Consider the following 21548-nt stretch of genomic DNA (forward strand, 5'->3'; position numbering starts at 1 on the left):
AACCCCTACTCTAAACTATGAGTGTAAGTTTTCTTACATTTATATTCATTTTATGGTTTGGTAGTTATATAATTATGAAATTGTGCAAGGTGATGAGATGCTCAAATATGTGATATGTGGATATGGTAACTGTTGTGAAAAGTGCAAATGTATACATGATATATATGTTATATGGCAATGATAGTGTTTTGCAAAAGATGCTAACATGCAGTGATAGTGCACGGATAATCGGTAAGTGATATGTATTTGTTTTTAGATATTTTGACTTTATGATCTTGAAACCGTTGGATATAGTTGGCATGCCAGAGGATTGTGAGTACACACCGATATGTACAGTGATTTTGGGTGTTGAGGCTTTAGGACATGTTAAAGGGATAAAAGAATGTGACCTTAGCTCTATTTAACGGGACATGTGAAGGGAAATAAAGAGAGTGTTAGCTATATGCTTCATTTTTGGGACATGTTTGACTCTATGAGTCATTGGGTGTGATTGGAGATCTGTGTATCCAATGTGTGATGATAGAGCTCACTATATGTTTTATAACTCAAGTACCAATCTATCTTATTATATGTGACTGTGTGAATCATGTTTTATGCTTAAATGAATATGTGATACGATATTTGTGCTTGAATGAGTATGCAATTGCTATGTAAATAGACTACTAGATAATACATGAATAAGTAAGGTATGACACCAGTTATAAGAACAATCTGTCTGTCCTATATGGATGTTTGTGGATGCATGATGGCATGTTTGCGTTTTGGTTATTCTACTCATTCGCTGAGCTTGTTAAAGCTCAACCACTCTTTTCAATATATGCAGATTAGTGACGTTTCGGTGTGGGCGGTCTGGTTTTCTAAGGGAGTGATCCAAGGAAGACTTGTTAATTCTCATAGGTGTTCATTTATTTATTTGTGTATTGGGGAATAAGGCAATATGGTAGACTTGTTTAATGCCATGATGTGTTAGGACTATTTGCCGATTTTGCTTTTGTTTTTTTAAAGGTTTATGAGTTTATATATTTGCTTAGGTTTATAAATATTGATGATAGCATGATGATACTTGATCGGACACATTTTTGGTATTTTGAACTATTGATTAAGTCGTTTGGATGGTTGTTTGTCTTAGTAGTTGATGCATGATGATTAAAAACATATTTGGAATGGATATATACACTTGTATGTTGTGTTTCTATGTTTAGAGGCAGATGTATCGATATTTGGGTTTTTAAAAATAATACCTCTATGCCTTAAAATGTGCAAGAAGTCAGAATAGAGATTTGGTATCGATACCTTGGCTCGGGTATCAATACTAGGGGTAGATTTATCGATACTTTAAGAAAGTTACCAATAATTTTTGACGTTTTGAATTTTGGTGAGAAACAAAATGCTAGTTTGATATCGATTTTCCATGTGGTATAGATACCATGTTGGGAAAATATCGATACCCTAAGGTTAGTATCAATACCTGCATGATTAAATTTGAAACGTTGCTATGAAAACCTAAAACGCTCGGGTTTGTGCAAGTGTACACAGTCATTATCAAGTAATAAGTAAGTGTTGAGTTATCGTCTCTACAGGGATTATGCTTGTGCTAAGCCACTTAACTTGTAAATTTATATTAACAATTTGAAAAAAAATAAAAACACAATATAGTTGAGAAGTGGTGTCTAAATTAAATTAAATGCAATGATCCCTAATGCAAGTTTTCCTAAGTATGTAGACTATATGAATGAAGTAGATTTTAGCAAAATTAAATACGATTTGCAAAAATTATAACATAAATAAACTAGGACAATTACTTTAATTAAACTCAATTTATTATCATCATGCTTAATAATATTCGAAAAAATATTCCATGACAACTCGATCTTTCATGAGTTTGGAAACCAAATTAGGTCATTTCGGAATCCTTTACTTAGTAAATACGCATTTTACCGATCCTTATTTACTAAGGGTTTCTTAGCATTCGTATAAGGTAACAGGGACGTGTTAGGTTTGAAACAATTTAATCACACAAATCTAAAAACTATGCAGATAACAGAACTGGTTAGGGTTGTTATGCAACCTACAATTTAATTAGGTTAGGATCTAAATTAAGCATGCACATTTCAATTATGCGTCCATTATCCGTCGTCTGGTTAGGATCGCTCAGCTAATTCAGGTGCATTTCAATCATGTATGAAAGAAATACAGACTTGATTTTAATTGAAAACATGATCGATTGAGGCATAAACATTATAAGCATGAATCAAATAAATATTATTTAATTAAAACAATCATTCTAGCTTAAATAAAATTAAGCTATCATTGTTGTAAACAAGAACAAAGAACTCATAGCAAACATCTAAGTTAAATTAAAGAAGAGAAAGATTAAACCTAATTTAGAGTGGCTGTCACCCAAGACTTTGACTGGCGAGGCTCTTTCGCTCATTTGCTTTGCTCTTTTGCTAATGGCTCTCCAAGGTGGCCAACCAAGGGCTCTTTAAGAGGCTAATTTGCTGAAATCCTTTATGCAAGGATGGTGATAGGCGTGAGAGCTAAGAGATTTGAGAGATTTTAGAGAGGAGAGAATGATGAGAAGTGAGGGATAATGGATGAATGAATGAGAGGGTCTTATTTATAGGTGAGGAGAGGGGGATAGTTTACTAAAAATAGGGGTGTTCATCCTTTGAAAAATCTCCCATGGTTGGCCGGCCATAAATCAAGAAAATCAAGCTGATTTTTCCTTGATTTTTTGTCAGTTTGGATGCCACAACAATTCAAGACTAAGACTCGGTCAAGTGCAAATCTTCAGGTAAATCTCTAACTTCTTCAACTCTTCGAGGACCTTGTATATTTAAACCAAAAGTTTGTTTTATAATCAGCCATGTGCAGCCAAAAATTAGGTTGACTTAGTCCCCACTTGGACAATTTTGCAATTAGAAGAAAATCCTTAGACCTGTCAAAAATAGCAGATAGTTTAGAGGACTAATAAATTAATTTAACAACTTTAATTAATCAATTCACTTAATTAACTAAACCCAATTTTTATTAATGAAATATTTAAAATGAGTTATTAAAATATAACATTATATTTTATTATTTAATTTAATCATGCATGGCCCACTTCATAGCTTAAAAATATAATATGCTTAAATTAATATAAAATAAGTCATTTTATGCATGAAAACTATATAATAAAACATAAAATCAAATTTTAATAATTTCTATGCCTTAATTTCATATTTTCACATATTTCATTAATTTAATAAACAATTACTTGGTTTTAACAACAATTTTAAGTAAAAATGTGATAAATTATATAGGAAAAATCCTATATATTTTTCCGTTTACAAAACCCAACGCATGTCTTACTCGTGTTAAGAGATCGAATGTAGTTTGTTTAACATGTTTTAATGACAATTAGTAAATGTATACCTAAAACTTGTGCAAACGCTAATTTCGACACGTTTGATATAATAATGTGACAATTTATACTGTACAAGTAGTGAGACGGTGGTGTGGCATCTTTATACTCGGGCTTGACGACCAGGCCGAGTATAGGGTGCTACAGGACAAGAGTAGGAGGTGTTTTGTTTTTGGAAGGAACATACCCTTTTTTTAAGCCTGCGATGAGTGTTCTTTCAATATTTGTTTCCACTCTTAGCCTTTTTCGAGCTCGGCCAGTCAGTGTTCAATTTGGGGCAGTTGTATTCCCTTCGTTCTTACAGACTTCATCCAGTAAGGCCAAAAGCATCCATGTTGTCTTCTGGATTAGGTGTACTAGATGATTGAGAAAAAGAAGTAGACCCTAAAGTAGCAACACTAGGAAGGTTAGCTTTTTCAAGGGAATGAGCAGATGACGTACCGTGACGAATAATGTTTCAATTGCGTGGACCTATTCCACAAGTGACATAGAAAATGAATGGAGTTTCCTTCCCCCTTCCCACTAAGATTTGTGACATGTCCCCATTGGTATTGTGACACCAAGTAGTTTTAGCTGAAGGAACTCTATGAGAATCCGCCCATTGAAGAAGGACATGTGTCCAACGACCATTAGGACTCAACCCTTGTAGAAAATATTAGAAAAAATTTTGAACATAGACTGACAGTACACCAAATAGGACCTGTAGAATAGATCTCAAATCCGTTTATGGATTTATTTACTTGTAACATTCATAGTGTGTCATACGTTAATCCTAAGTGGATAATGGACTAAGTATACGTGACTCGTGTACTTTGATGAAAGTAAAAGCCTAAGTTCAAATAGATAAGGAATCGAAAGTTGGTGCATTGGGTATACGACTTCTTCAAAATGTAGCATCACTGACAATAGTGGAATTCATAACCCAAGACATGGGTAAATGATATCCTCTCATTGGCATTACATGTTAGATAAAAAATTACGTGTGATGAATATCTAATTGACTTTTCAAGAAGGAATATCTAATGGTTACCACGAGATAAAATATGATCATATTGTGAGAACGAATTTATCCCAAAGAGATTAAGGATATCCTATGAGGGTAACACACTTATAAAAAGGTCATTGGACGAGCACTAATTGAGTAGCTTTTGTAATTGTATGTTATTAGGGAGAGTTTAGTCATTATACTATAGTGGAATGACTTCGTGACTAAATGAGTTTATAATTAATAGGCGAAAAGCTGAAACTTAATTATAAATAATTAAATCCCTAATTACATATGTCCAATTGGTCCCTCCGCTAGCTTATTGAAATAAAAAATGAATTGCATGATGAATCAAATGAACAAAAATGGATACAAATGATAATATTAGATAAATGGATTATATTCAGAAACAAATTACATTCATAAATGAATGTGGTTTCTCACTTAGCATGGAAATGACACGAGAACTAATTTAAGTTTTTGAATTATTATTTAATTAATTGAAGTTCAAAATGGAATTAAATTAATTAATCATTGTGAAGCCGTTGAAGGTAGAAATTAAATATATTTTTTATAGATTCTTTTACGATAAAATTAACATGATTTTAACGTAATTAGAATTCGTTGAGAAAATTATTTAATGGAAAAATTAATTTATTTAAATTAATAAATAATGTCTATTCTGGGTTGGATTAAATTATAAAGTGTTAGGTTAAAAGTCCAAAAAGAACTTATAATTGGACCCGATACAAGAGAGCCTCAAAACCCTTCATAGTAATCACTAGGGATGACAACCTTAGTAAAATAACTAGGGTCAGCCACCCCTGTCTCCTAGTTCAACTAAGAGATTGTTTTTCAATTAAATAGGCATTAAATGCATTCTACTAATTCAACTAGAGTTTCACTTCCTCTCCCTATAAATAGATGACACCGATAGGGCTAAAAATACAATAATTTATATACAACTTTGAGATCTTATTATCTACCCGAAAATAGTGAGAATTTATTTTTAAGTATAAATTTTATTTTCCGATAATAACAATTCTACTGGTTTCTATAAGAGAGATATTTTTACTTTCCAACTGAAAGTAAAGGAACTATTATTGGTTTTGTGTTTGATTCAAAATTATTTGAGCCCATGCTCGAAGTAGTTCATGGTACGAGAATAGCAGAGAAGGTCATTCGGTTGAAAGCTAGGAATGTCTAGGATCCGCTTAGCCCAAAACACAGGTACTATTTTGGGAAAAGAGTTTATTGTTATAAATATCACAAACCGGTTTGGTTTTCAAAATTTTGTTTTTTTGTTGTACAAACCACTTTCGAACCAAATTTTTTCCAATATGAGTAGCATAAGGAGTTGAGCTATAGGTCGGTCAGTGGAAAGGTAAGGAAGACTTTGAGGTTACGACTATGTTCTTGGCTTGAATATCCTTGGCAAGATGAATGCTCTATTGGTTCCTTTTGCTGGTGTCATATGTATCTTGGACACTTGTTAACGACAATGTGTTGTGCTGGTGGGTCATGATGAGAAATGAGGAGCCAAGGTATTGTCGACAATTCAACTAGCTAAATATGTTTATTGTGGATAAAAACATTGACTTGGTAGATCGAAGTGCTACAAAGACCCCCTTAGAAATGCTAGAGGTGAAAAAAACCAATATAAAGCTTGTTGAGTTATCAATGAGGTTACCACCTATGAGAGAGGTGGGTTGTGTATTGGGCTTCGTGGGAAAAGTAGTGATGCAAGTTGGACAGTTAAATCAAGTAAATGTTACAAGCAAGGTACATCTCAAACACTTTCTTAATGTTCTACATTATGACTTACTGTTGTCTTGGAAAAAACACATGAACCCTTTTTTAGTTCTGAAGTGGGTAAACTGAAGGGCTTACAAACCAAAGTTGGCATTAATACTCAAGGTTAACTCAGTGTTCAATATGGGCATGCCTAAGCCTATTTGTGTAAATCAAGGGGATCCGACAAGGTAAGTCACAATTGGGGCAAGTAAGAGCGGTGAGCTCTTTCAATCGAGATGTTCGAAAGAGAGAAATGGTTTGACTTAGATGACGGTAAAGACATAAGCTGAGGCAAAGGTTCCGAAGGAAGGGACTACCTAACATAGACAATAGTAAGGAATAGACCGAGGCATTGAGGTCGTTTCAAGATGAGTCAAACTAGTGTCATTCCGAGACACAACGAGGATTTGTGAGAATGGGTGAAAAAGAATGTCACGTGCTGTGGATCGAAGCCCATGACAAATGCACATAGAACGTCCCATGGAGGTCAATTGATTAAATGAGGCTTATTTAATCCACATGAACTGGTATGGTTTGTGAAATACATGAATAAGCTCATCTACTTGAAACCTTAGTAGCCCTATGGAACACTCCAGTAAAACTAAAGTTACCATGGTTAGTATTTGTAATCTTAAAAGATAAGATTGTATAGAGTTTAAATCCTTCAGAACTTTCATCTTGTAGATTGACTTTAATCTCGACTATCGATGTGATTTAAATTGTACCGTTAGATTTGGGGGTGCTCAACTATAAATAAAGGTCTTCCCCCTCATTTGTAATCACTTAGTTATTTTTCTTCAAAGTAATATAACACTTTTGAGAGCATTTACTCAAACACTTAGTGTGTTTAGTTTTCTTGTGGCTTTTCTGTTCATTTTTTACTTCTTTGCTTGAAAGCTTGTTTCAATTTTATTTCAATGCCTTAGAAAATTTCTATTGTTAATTTTCATCTTTCGAGAGTTAAGCTGACTTAGGCAAATTTAAAGCTAAGTTTCGTGATTTCAAGTTGTTTCTTAAAAAGAAGCTTTCGAATCTACAATGGATAGCTATTACTCTATTGTTTAGGAACTTCTCATTTTTCAATTTCTTTTGATTTTCCTTTCGATTCATGTTCTACTCTAAGTTCCTTACAACATTTCATATGTTTAAAGAGATTTATTTTAGAAAGAATGATTTAGAAATTCTATCATTAGTTTTCGTTTTCCTTTATAGTATGAAACTGAAAGCAAATTAGTAGAAAATAATAAAATTGAAAAAGAAAACTTGATTTTTTGGGAAAATGTAAAATAATTTTTAGAATAAAATATATTAAACCATTTTATATTTTTAAATATTTTATATAATTTTTTATTTTGAAGAAAATTTTAATTTTAGTGAATAATTTTAATTTTTAGTGAATTTATATAAATTTCAAATTTAAAAAATAATTTTGATAAGAGATTATTTCCATGAAAAGTAAAATAAAATGGAAGAATTGCTCATAAGGGATTGAGCTAGCAATCAAAGGTCAATAAATAGACACATGGCATCCCTTGATTGGTCTGTGTGCCATGTCATCAATTTTTTAACGGATTAAGATTAAGTATCTTTACTATTAACAAGATTAAATATCTGAAATTTTATTTATATATTACATACATAAATAATTATTTTATCTAATATAAAAATAAATTGATGTATTTATTTCTTTAAATGTGTATGACTAAATTAAAATTAAAGTTTCAAGTATATATTTGAACCACAATTAGAGTTTCATGTATATAATTACACTAAATTAAAGTTCATATAATTGAACATTAAATCAAAATTCATATGTAATTTTAAAATTCACCTTTCTTTAAATATTACATTTTATTTTTATATTCAAACTTGTCATTATATTCATAATCATCAACCGTACATTTAATTTAAGAGAAAGGATTGTATGAAATAGGGATATTATCACATTCCAATAGTTTTGTGCCATATTAACATTTTCATCCTGAATTTCAAGATTTTCATTTGGATTTAATTTTTTTCAGGACGAAATTGTTGAAATTCAGAATAAAAATAATGATATAATATACAACTATTAAAAAAAAGAATACAGATGACGTCAGTGGTGGATCTAGGGGACTCGCAGGACCCCGACCCCCCTAAAATAGAAAATTATTCATTTAAGGCTTTTAAAAATTTTAAAATTTTAAATTAATAAAAATAAAATTACACTTTAACCTCTTAAAAATAATAAAAATTTAATTTAATACTTTAAAAATTATAAAAATATTAACTATTAAAATTTAAAATTTAATTTTAGCTCCCAACATAAATTTTTGACTTCACCCCTAATCATACGGCAATTCTTTCTTTTATTCAAAAGAAAGGATGGTCCACGTAATTAAACTGCCATTGCATGTTTTCTTGCCACCACTAGTCTAGTCTACTGCATAGTGTGTGTTTAAGCTAGAGGTGATCATGGGTTGGGCTACCCAGGCCGGCCCGACGGTCCGCCCAAAAAATAAGAGGGTTCGGGTAAAAATATATGCTCGAAATATGAGTTTGAGCAAAAAATGAGGCCCATTTAGAAAACAGGCTGGGCCTCGAGTAAAAATTTTTTCTGGGGCCCGGCCCGAATTATGTATTAAATATATATTTTTTATTTTTAATCAAATATACTTTTTTAATTAAATATATATTAAATATATATTTTTTTAGTGTTGTAAATTTTAATATGGGTCAGCCCGGACTGGGCTTGGGCTTAGCAATTTTTTTCGGGTCGGGCTTGGACAAATTTTTAGGCCCATATTTCGGGCCGGGTCGAATCCGACTTAGAAAATAGGCCTAAAATTTTATCTGGATCTGGCCCGAATCTAGCCCGAATCTAGCCCGGCCCATGATCACCTCTAATTTAAGCGATGTCAGCTTCTTCTTTTCTTTTCTTTCTTTTTTTTTTTTTTTTTGAACATTAAAAATATGTAGAGAAAATCAGCAATTAAAACAAAAGTTAGGGCTAATGTGTTAAAGTAGCACCAATAAAGTATCCCTCTCAAGTGAAGTCTTTCACACTTGCAAACAAAAATAATTAAAAGACAGAGGAGTCTATAAAGTTAAAAGCCGTCCAAAACCCAAACCAGGAAAGGCAAACGAAAAGAAAAAATGGCTTTGAATTTTAATGCCATCGCCTCGAAATCTCAGAAGCTCCCTTGCTTTGCTCTTCCACCAAAGGCCACCCTTAGATCTCCCAAGTTTTCCATGATCTCCACCATTCCTTCTGGCTCCAAGTTAGTGTCTTTCTTTCTTTTCTTTTTGGCTGGCGTTTTATTCATTATTGTAATAACTTGATCATTCTCGCCTATAATCATGGATCATAACCTTTTCTTCTTCTTCTTCTTCTTCTTCTTTTACTTAAAGCTGATTTTGAATCTGGGTTTTTGTTGTTTTGTCTAACTGACATGGCTTTCAGGACTTCTCTTTTATGATATGTCACAATCTTAACGTTCTTGTTGTTTCATGGCCTCTAATCATTGTTATGATGAGATTTGAACTTTTACAAATTATGATATTGTTGTCTTTGAATCCTTGGTAATAATGATGATGTATGAGTATGAGAATGAAAGTAATCCCAAAGTTGGTTTATTTTTACTGAACACAGAGAGGTTGGGAATCTGAAAAAGCCTTTCACGCCTCCAAAGGAGGTGCCTGTTCAGATCACCCACTCCATGCCGCCTCACAAGATTGAGATCTTTAAATCTTTGGAGGGCTGGGCTGAGAACAACATTCTGACTCACCTCAAACCAGTTGAGAAATGTTGGCAACCCGCTGACTTTCTTCCAGATCCTAATTCTGATGGATTTCATGAGCAAGTCAAAGAGCTTAGGGAAAGGGCAAAGGAGATCCCAGATGATTACTTTGTAGTTTTGGTTGGTGATATGATCACCGAGGAAGCCCTTTCAACTTATCAAACAATGCTTAATACCTTGGATGGAACTCGTGATGAGACAGGTGCTAGCCTTACCCCTTGGGCCATTTGGACCAGGGCTTGGACTGCTGAAGAAAACAGGCATGGTGATCTGCTTAATAAGTATCTCTACTTGTCTGGGAGAGTGGACATGAGGCAAATTGAGAGGACAATCCAGTACTTGATTGGATCGGGAATGGTAAGAATAACATACTTGCTACACAGTTTAGGAGGATGATTGAGTGATTGACATTTAATTACTCTTTTCAATTTCTAAGAAAGGAAAACAGACAAGCATGCAAGATGTCATTATTTTCTTTTTATACAGTTCCAATCTGTCATTGTTAAACTAAACTCTTTCTTCTGTATAACGATAGGATCCTCATACAGAGAATAGTCCTTACCGAGGATTCATATATACTTCGTTCCAAGAAAGGGCAACTTTTATTTCCCATGGGAATACAGGCAGGTTGGCTAAGGAGTATGGGGATATTAACTTGGCTCAAATTTGTGGTAGCATTGCCTCAGATGAGAAGCGCCACGAGACAGCCTATACCAAAATCGTTGAAAAGCTGTTTGAGATTGATCCTGATGAAACAGTCCTGGCATTTGCTGACATGATGAAGAAGAAAATCGCCATGCCGGCTGAGTTCATCTATGATGGCAGAGATTATAACTTATTTGACCACTACTCAGCTGTTGCCCAAAGAATCGGGGTTTACACTGCTAAGGACTATGTTGATATAGTAGAGCACCTGGTGGATCGATGGAAGGTGAAGGAGCTAGCTGGGCTTTCAGCCGAGGGGCGTAAAGCTCAGGACTACTTGTGTTCACTTCCTTCGAGAATTAGAAGGTTAGAGGAGAGAGCGCAAGAAAAGGCCAAGGAAGCACCCAGTGTCCCATTCAGTTGGATATTTGATAGAGAAGTGAAACTTTAGGTCATGAAATACAGTTAAGACTCCTGCAATGCATTTGAGGAAACAAACACGAAGAAGCTGAATGCCAACTTCTCTTTATATATCCGATGTAATAGTGGTTGTATATGTAACAGGAGGAATTGCGTGGCTTTGGTTAGGGTAGCACATGTTTTCTGGATGTGTTGTGTCCTTAAAAAATAATGCCGATAGCGGCAGCTGTGATAGTTTTAGATGTTTGTTTTCATAATGTCTGTTATATCGTTGTACGAGTAGTATGTGTTGTTTTTGTTGAAACAATCTTCATATCTTAGTGATAAATGATAATGCTGTGTAGTCATAGTTTTTAGTTTGCAATAAAAAATTCCTTCTCGATATTGGGTTAGTTTTGTTTTGAATGGCAAAACCTACTTTATATACCTTCTACATCTAACGTTGTCACTGTAGAAAACGCAAGTGGTAAATTTCAAGCTGTAGATCGTACTTTCTCTTACACGAGTAACATAGTTCAGCTAATAATATACCCACTGATACTATACCATGATTACAGTTTTTATTTTTTTTATACAATATTAGGGTCGCACTGTTTGAACCCGTATCAAACACGTATTTGACAAAAATTTTAATTATGCCTCTATACACATCAAGATACTTTTTTATTTAGTTCATTCATATTATTATTTTAAGTTGAACCATTTATTTGGATTATGGAAATTTTTACTATTGTCCGAATTAAGTTTCTAGAAATGTTAGTTTTAGAAATATGTTTTTTTTTACTACAGATGTCAAGTTTAGTATAAAAGGGAATAAGGAAAGAGAATGTCACCTGATAAGTTAGACTTAAAACTCACTGTTCATGTGTTTAGAGTTTACTTTATTTATTTAAACATACTTCGACATCCAGTGATGTCGACGAGTTTCATTTTATTATTTAAATAGACCTCCACTTCTATTGATGTCGAGTTTAACTTAAAATTTGGAAAATGTTTTTACTTTTTTATTTATTATCTTTCTTTTCCTTATTATATATATCGCACAAAATTTTAATTATAAGTTCTCTTATGATTTTTAGTGAAAGATTCTTCTAAATAAAAACACGAGCATAAATACAACTAAAATGATATGGGATATTATTAGAAATTTTCAAGTTTCATCAACCCAAAACAAAATTAAATTTTCTTCTCCCTCTATTTTGTTTTGGATTGGCAAAATTTAAAAATTTCCAACAATGCAACATAACATTTTAACTGTTCTTTATGTTCATGCTTTCATTTATAAACTGAACCAAGCTCTAAACAATTTTCTCAAGCTTTTAGAGGTTTCTTCCATTGAAGAAACACCACAAGAGAGCCTATAGTAAAGTTTTGTTACAAATATATGGTACATAGCCAAGAAAAATTTTAATACATTGTCCGTGGAGTTTAAAAAAGTCACAAGGAGTGTCGGAATGATGATAAGTGTATATAAGGTAGAATAAAAACAATTAAGCCTTTAAAGAAAAAGTGCACGCAATTGAGCTAAAAAAATCAATGAAGCCCTTCCGCTAATAGAAATTGTTATTAATCGGCTTGACTATTAATGGATGTTGATGTGATTAACAAAAGCAACAAAAAAGTGATACATGACATGCCATGTAGATAATGTTTCATAACATGCCACGTCAGTATACATCTAAGAAAATAAAATCTTAAAATTGTTAAAAAATTAAAAATGCACGCATGAACAAATGTACATTCAAGAGCATTTAATAATGCACATCAACTAGTCCAGATTTATTATGTACGTATTTTAGAATATTATAAAATAATTATTAAAAGTTGTAAAAAATATAAAAGTTATTAAAATAGTAAAAAATTAAAAAGAAGATAATAGTTATTTTAAATATTTTAAGAAATCCTAAAAATAATATATAAATTATAAAATATTAAAAAACTATAAAAATTATAAAAAATTATTAAAATAGTCTATTACAAATATAATAGAATCAAAATATCACATGTATTAGGGACTAAAATGAAATTTAATATATATATCACATACATATACAATACTCTAAACTACCCCACTTCACCTGCGGACAACCCAATCCAATGTATTTAATTGCTCCATGCAAGGCACTTTCAAATCATTTAAAGCAATTTAAAGCACGTTGTGTGTAATACCCTTAAGCACCCATACTTTTAAGCAATTTAAAGCACCCACTTTCAGATATATGATACTAAGGAACCCAGAAACAAATTAAAGCATGGGTCGTAGTCTGGGCCCTGAGGTAATAAAATATCTTTGAAAATATGGGTGGTTTCAGAAGTCTAAACTTAAAGCTATTGATGCTTCACTACACTAGAGCCATGCACAAGCTAAGTCAGAAAATTTTTAAGGGGCTCGAAATTAAATTGTATATTTTTATTATAATTTTTATTTTAATAGTTTATATTTTTATGACTTTTAAAGAATTAAATCAAATTTTTATAATTTTTGGAGGGATCAAAGTATAATTTTACCATTACAAATTTAAAATTCTAAATAGAAAATTTTTATTTTAGGGGGGCTGGGGCCCCTGTCAGCCCCCTTGGATTCGCCACTGGAGCCATGATTAGAAGAAAATTTTTAACAGAATAATGCAGGATAATTAGTCAAAGAGATTAGTCCACTGCCAAATACATTGAAATCATTTTGTATTCTTTTCTAGTGTTATTTTATTTGGTGAATGTAGTGTATTGAAGAAAAGCATATAATGTATGTGCACATTTATTCTTTTTATATGTTTTATACTTGTTTTAACAAAAAACAAAACAAAAACATAAAAATTTCAGTTAATTCAGTTAATCGACCGAATTAACTGAAATAGTTCGGTTCGGTTAATTTTTTTTAAAAAAATTTTGATTCGTTTAACGGTTAAGGGTTTAAAAATTTTGGTTAATGCTAGTTCGGTTCGATTAACCGATTGAACACCCCTAATAAGTAGTATTATTTTCAGAATATGCATATTAGATTTTCTTTTTTGGGTAAATGAAATGTGGTTTCTCAATGATAGTAGAAATTGTATGTAACATCCCAAAAAATTTTATTTGACACGTGACACCATTCCAGTAATGAATATAGTGAATCGGTGAGAAAATATGAAAAATGAACCAGATAAATGAATCGTATGGGAAAAAAGTTGTTAATTGAGAAGGAAATTATGAAGAGAATTTTAGAAGCGAAAAAATGACAAAAGGGCTAAATTGTAAAATTTAAAAATTTTAGGGCCTAAAGTGAAAATACGACCAAATTGAGACAAGTGACTGATTAGTGATGAATTGACTTGAGGTTAAATTTAAATAGGTATTAGTATGGTGAAAATCACTTTTGGGGATTAAAGATTAGAAAGCACAAGGACTAAATTATAAATTTCTTGATTTTATCGAGAGAAAGGGAAAAGATATAATTTTCACAATATATGGGTTGATATTAAATATTATAAGTGAATTATGAGATTTGAGTATGATAATTGCTTATTATTTAGAAGAAATTATATAATGAGTCAAAAGGGGTAAAAAGGTAAGTTTACGCTGAAAGGCTAATGTGGTCATTGCTCAAGGATTAAGAGATGAACATATTATTTAGATGATATATTTGATAATTAATTTTTTTATGAACCATTTGGATTATAAGGAAAATATTATTTATATTATATATTTAGATGTTAACCACCTCAGTGGAAAAACGATTCATGGTACGAGAATAGTGGAGAAGGATCATATTTTCAATAAGTCTTTAGAATGTGGAGATTTCATCGAAATACTCATTGTTAATAGTGAAATTACTCATTGAGCTAGGCCCCATAGATGTAAGGAAACTGAACAAGCTCCTACATGAGCTATCCCTACTTAAAGGCTAGAATGAAATCCTACATAAAGTCTGTTAATAAAAAGGCATGAAGATCTAGTTTCACCGGCTGACAAGCTCCTACTATTGATTCAAATTCTAGAAAGGATCCTAAGCTTGAGGTTGAATGGACTACTAAAGGAGAAAGAGTTGTCAATGCTAACTCTAAGGCATTGTTTGCCATATTTTGTGGTATCGATATGTGAAAGTTTAAATGGATTTCCAGTGCATTGTGGAAAAGGATGTTTGGGAAATTCTCCAAACTGCTTATGAGGGAACTAATATTGTCAACCAGTCCAAGATGCAAATACTAACCACCAAATTCAAGACCTTGAGAATGCAAGATTCTGAAACAATTGGTGAGTTTTATGCTAAATTGTGTGGCATGTCTTGTAACACCTGACCGCCTCCAGACGTACTAATGTCTAGAGTGTGAATACTACAATAAAATATAGAAAGACAAGGCGGTATCTCCAAGTATACGGGTCGAGTTGTAAAATAGTTTTACAATGAAATAGGTGAGTAATCTGAGGATCGTACCCAAAGGAGGTGAGTGTCAGATCAATTCTAACCTAAACCCTAAAAGATCTAATTAATTCTTTTAAATCAGTTATAGTACGAAAAATATGAAATAAAATATTTCTGGGGTTTTATAATAATAGTAATAAAAACAAAATAACATAAAAAGATAAAATTAAAGAGATTAAAAAAGGAGAATAAATCAAATCTGATTATGGGTGATTAGCTCACTTCGGTAATCTCCATCAACTGATATTTCGGATTCCTCATCAATCAACTAGTCGCTACCCTAGCAGGATCTTTCGATCTTCCACTAACATAACGATTCAACAAGAACTACTTATCTTTTGACCTTACAGTTCAGACTGATTTGAGGTTAAGGTTTTCATGGATGGACAATACCAATTTTGGGTTAATTCCCACCTTGATGACTTCCTGGAGTTGTCAGACCTAGGGTTTGTTTCACGTTCTTCCTTTCCCAAATAGCTGATTCGTTGAGTAACCCTACAAAACAGTTAACAAATTATACCTCCACTCGCTAATCCCCCATAGAGGGATTAGTTCCTCATGGCTTCCATAGACAATATATAATCGATGTAAAGAAAAAGTGTCACACCCCTTGTAACAGCACGGTTTTAGCTAAATCGGAACAATGGTTTTAGAACCACAAATCTAAAGTCGTAAAATTATTTTAATATTATTTTATGTGTTTACAGCATGATAGCATGTATGCGTGAAAATTTCGTGATTTAATTTTACCGATTGGTTAGTTAATATGATGAAAGGACTTAATCGCGTAAAATACAAACATTGCATTCTAATTGTTTAAAGTGCTTAATTGCTATGATTAATTAAATTAAAAACCTTATGATGATATTAGACCATTGGTAGTGTTAGTGGACATTAATGGCCTTATACTTGATGATTTAAATGGTTTAATAACTAAGGGTAAAATGGTAAACCATGTATTAATGTATAATAAATAAAACAAAAACAAATTTTAAGGTTATTTTATCATCTTTCTCACCGAAAATAAAAATAAGAAAGACCATTTGAAACATTTTAGGGTTCAGCCCTTTTCATTCTTAATTTAGGTATGTTTTGAGCTCGGTTTTTGATAATTTTTATGTTTTTTAGATCGTTGCTTCGAATTCTAGCTAGCCCATGCTTTAATTTTTGGATTGGTTGATGAATTTGTGAGTTGCCATTGATGATAGTTTGATGTTTTTATTGTTTGATGATGAAAAATAAATATTTAATGTTAGATTATTATGTTTTATAAAGTGATTTTTAATGAAAATGCAAATTAGGGATTAAATTGTGAAATGTGTAAATTTAGTCGTTGTAATGTGAAATAAATTTAATAATTGGGCTGCTAGGGACCCTTAATGAATTCAGGTAAACATGGGTGTGTTGAAATTTTGTATAATTTATGATTTTGTGAAATAGGGACTAAATTGAATAAATGTGAAACTTAAGGGGCTAAAGTGTAAAATGCCCATTTATGTGTTTTTGGATGAAATTGAATGAATATATTTTTAAATAAGTTAAATTTGAATTGATTTAGATCAAGAAAGAAAGAAATTGGAGTTAGATCGGGGAAAGTCGAAAGTTATCGAGTAATCAATCTGATTCACCAATTCCGAATACGAGGTAAGTTCGTAAGTAAATAAATGTTTTTGAAATTAAATATAAATGTTTTATACATTGGAGAATTTGATTAATTATAGAAATATATTACTGAATTTGAATGTTTTATATTTTGCTGAATTCGAATTGTTTATAGTTATATATTGTCGAAGTTGAATTGTATATGGATATATTGATTCGTGTATGGTTATACATAGTTACTGAATTGATTCATATATGGTTGTACATTGCTGGAATTAATTTGTACATGGTTATATATTGACGAAATTGAATTGTTTATGAATATAGGAAGCCGAGTTTGATTTGTATATGATTATACATTGCTGAACTTGATTCGTGTATGGTTATGCATTGCCGAATTGTTTGGTATATGAATATAAGTTGCTTAATTGATTCGTATATGGTTGTACATTGTTGGAATTAATTTGTACATGGTTATATATTGTCAAAGTTGAATTGTTTATGAATATAGGAAGCCGAATTTGATTTGTATATGATTATACATTGCCGAACTTGATTTGTGTATGGTTATACATTGACGAATTGTTTGGTATATTGATATTCATTGCTGAATTGGATTCGTTTATGAATATATATATATATTGTTGAATTGAATTGAGCATTGGATGATTGGTTTTGTGTATGAAATGATTTAATTATGAAGTCGATAGCTCTGAATGAACCTTAGAAAATGTATTTGATATTGATGACATGATAATAGGACTTCTGAGATGTGATTTCGTGTAAGACCACGTTTGGGACATTGACATCGAAGTAAAGAAATGTGTAAGACCATGTTTGGAACATTGGATCGTATATGATTCGTATAAGACCCTGTCTGGGACAGTGGCATCGATATGCGTTAACATGTAAGACCATATCCGGGATATGGCATTGTACGAGCTTTATACGATTTTTGTGTGTACATAACAAATTAGAATGTGAATTTTGGGCTAAATGACTTAGGTACATAAGAAGTTTACATGTTCATTTGAAAATAAGGTAAGTGAAGTGATTTAATATGGTAAGTTGGAATATAGGAGATAAATGATTTTATATTTGAATGTTATTAGCCAAATTTTGGCCTATCTGAATTAAATTAAATGTGTTCTCGTGTTGAAATAATTACTTATGGCTTACTAAGCTTTAAAAAGCTTACTTTGTGTGTCTTTTTATTATTTTATAGATTTTGAAAGCTAGCTCAAGATCAGGGATCATCCAGGAACATCTCACACTATCGATTACTATTTCGGTGCTTTAAAAGTTTGTATTTTCAACTTATGACATGTATAGGCTATTCGCGATAAGGTTCATTTTGACTTGTATATATATGTAGCCATGCGAAAATGGCTTGATAATAATGTAAATGATTGAGTATGTTCGGCCATTGTAACACCCCAAACCCGGCCCAAACGTTATGGCCGAATCTGGCAGTGTCACATGGAAGTGTTTTTCGTAAAGTGAGTTGTCGTTAAAAACCTCCTTTCTTTATCATTTCTTTACACTCTCTTTTGCTTAATACCAAGATGTGTCGATCAATTTCAAACGTGATTCATATTCATAAGTTATTTTCTTTCGAAACGTTATAAATTTTCAAAATGTTATTTATCGCGGAAGCTTTTTAAAATAGTTTGCCAATTTGTGCATATTTTGTTAAAACGTTTGTTTCGTTTTGAAAACTCGATTATCCCTACTACTAGCAGTTGTAAGTCAAAACAATAGAAACCCAAAATTAAACATAAAAATCCAGAGAGGCCATTATTTCAATAAAATACCCCAAAAATAAAACTAAAATTATAATTAAGTACTAAATCAAATTAAATAGGTCGTGTGGCCACCGCTGAGTCCTCCATCGTACTGATCCGCCTATGTCTAGGGATTACCTGTACAGTCAAATTAGAAGGGTGAGTTTACGAAAACTCAGTGTGTAATCTCATATAAAACAAACAGACAGAAAGCAATCACGGTCTGGGCCTAGGCCCTTTTCAGTGTCAGAGACAATATCAGTTTGGGCTTTAGCCCATCTCAGCATAGAAGCAATCAAGTGTTTGAGTCTTGGCCTATTATAGTAACAATAATCAGTATAGTAACAGATTATATAGTATACAGGTCCTACCCAACCAGCCTCTACATTCCACCTCCGTCCAACCCTACACTTCATGTGGGGATATAATCAACCCACCCATCCCTACACTCCAAAAAGTACCGAATGCGGCACTAAACAGTAGTTGCATCTGAGCTACCAGTAAGTTAGGCTCGAGGCCTTTCAATACACTTCCTCCAATCAATATCAATCCCCAACCTAATGCAATGCATCATACAGTCATGTCATGGTATCATGTATAATCAGTACAGTACGAATAACATGCTCAACATACAGACATACATATCTATCTTATATAGGCATATAGCAATCTTACAGTCATTTCAGTCAATAAGGGGTCCAGGTAAACTTACCGACTCTATAGTAGGTCCACAGTCGACTCGGGCAACCCGTGCAACCTTAATAGTCAAACAGTGAAAATGGGCCCACAAGCCCATGTTGTATGCCCATGTAGGCCCACACGCCAATGTGGCCTACACAACCCAAAATGGCCTTGGCCATGTGGATCACACGGCCTAGCCCAATATTCTCACACGCTTGTGTGGTCCACTTGTGTGGGGCCCACGCATTCATGTGGCCCACACGGTCTAATTTGGCCTGGCCCATGTATCGTACATGGCCGGCCTCGTCGATCACATGCCCATGTTCAGTCAAACGGCCTACCACATGGGCGACTGCACTTCAGTGTGGCGTCGACAATCACATTTTTGACTTTTCGTCGATTCCAGTTTTTAAAGTTATTTTTACACACCTGGGTTGTTCTCGATGCTTAAGCACTTCCTAACCTTCTGCAACCTGCAAGCAACGTACCCAATCTCAAATTTAACAACTAAAAGACAATTTAATCAATACCAAAATGAGCTAAATGCACTCACTTACTGCAATCACCCCCGACTACTCGTATTAATCAATTCGTTGGGAAGAAAAACCACTTCACGATCGCCCCTATACACAAACAATAGAATCAAAATCTTTCAAAATCAAAACTAAAAGAACACAACAACACTACTTACCATTATCGCACGAAAATAAAAGCCAAGGAGCCAGATAGACCGAAACAAAAGATAATAGGAAACACTTGAAATTTTGGCAATAAAACAAAACAAAAAAAGAAAGAGAATTGAACGGGGAAAACGACAGCAATTGGGGATTTCAGCTGAAAACAAAAGAAAAAGAAAAGGTTAAAAGGGAAAAATTTGGTAGGTAGAGGGAAAACACTCGAAATCTCGGTAGCAACACAGGAAGATTGAAGTCAAAAGAAAACGAAAAGGGAGTGGGGAAGATAGGGACAAAATTCGACGTAAAGGAGAGTTCTGCAGAGTTTTTCAAAATCAAAGGTTAACTCCCCAAACTCCTTGATTTACTCCACTAAACCACATCCATTCCAACCACTTAGCATCCCAGTCCAACTCAAACGCCTCCACTCTTTACTTTTCTCCCCAAATTCCTCAAGCGACTCCCCAAAAATCATCCATCCCTCCCTCAACCACCTAATTCAAATTCCACTCCAACTCTTCAGTAGTTCGGTTAGACTAAAACACCCACACGACACTAGCAACAAAATAAAACACTCACTGGCGCACACCAGTACTCAAACTCAAGACCACCAGCACTTTGCCACTTTACTTATCCACCAGACCAACAGGCCCATTCTGACATATTTCACTAACATTTATTTATAAGCCTACTGGCTAAAGATAGGGGTTTATTCAATTAAAAACAAAATTGTGCCCAAGCTAAGGCTAGAACTTGAGACCTCTCAAACACTTCCCAGAACACTTAACCACTGAAGCAGACATGTATTTCTGTCACAAACATATGAAAATAGATATATAAGGGATTTTTGGGGCGTTACAGCCATGGTATTTAAATGTATGGTGTTTCGGTTATATGTTTAGGTTAAGCAACGAATTAGTTTATGGATGTGTTATTACTATAATATATAAGATTCCGTAAGTTAAGTTATGAATATGAAATTATTTTGCATATTGGTTGTTTAGGTACAGTTGGTGATAGTAAAAGATGACTATGTTTCATAAAAGTTTAATCAGTCACTTGAGCAAGTAAAAATGTGTTGGGTTTAAAATTGTTGTTAGTTATGAAATTGTACCTAGTTGAGCTTTTGTTCGAAATTGGTATGACCTATAAATGATTAATTGTTTATTTGAATGTTTTGGTTGTTGATCATATGATTCTGCTATTTATATATATTTGTATAAAGCATATATAATATGTTCCAATAGATGTTGGTTGTCTCGAAATTTGAGTAATTTAAATAGTTACGACTTGGTTAGATTTCAGAGCATGAATTGTAATGAAGAACTGTGTTAGATTGTGTGGTGTTAGGTAATACCTCGTAACCCTTTTCA

The 21548-nt window shown here is 32.8% G+C and overlaps 1 protein-coding gene across 1 annotated transcript; it reads left to right on the forward strand.

The window, feature by feature from the left end:
* Positions 1-9239: 9239 nt before the first annotated feature.
* On the forward strand, positions 9240-11414 carry LOC105766205 (stearoyl-[acyl-carrier-protein] 9-desaturase, chloroplastic). Its single transcript, XM_012585577.2, has 3 exons — positions 9240-9448; positions 9820-10324; positions 10503-11414. The coding sequence occupies exons 1-3, from the start codon at positions 9324-9326 to the stop codon at positions 11061-11063; spliced, it is 1191 nt and encodes a 396-aa protein (XP_012441031.1). The 5' UTR covers positions 9240-9323; the 3' UTR covers positions 11064-11414.
* The last annotated feature ends 10134 nt before the right edge of the window (positions 11415-21548 follow it).

The sequence above is a fragment of the Gossypium raimondii genome, chromosome 5, assembly GCF_025698545.1.
Source record: "Gossypium raimondii isolate GPD5lz chromosome 5, ASM2569854v1, whole genome shotgun sequence".
Classification (NCBI taxonomy): Eukaryota; Viridiplantae; Streptophyta; class Magnoliopsida; order Malvales; family Malvaceae; genus Gossypium; species Gossypium raimondii.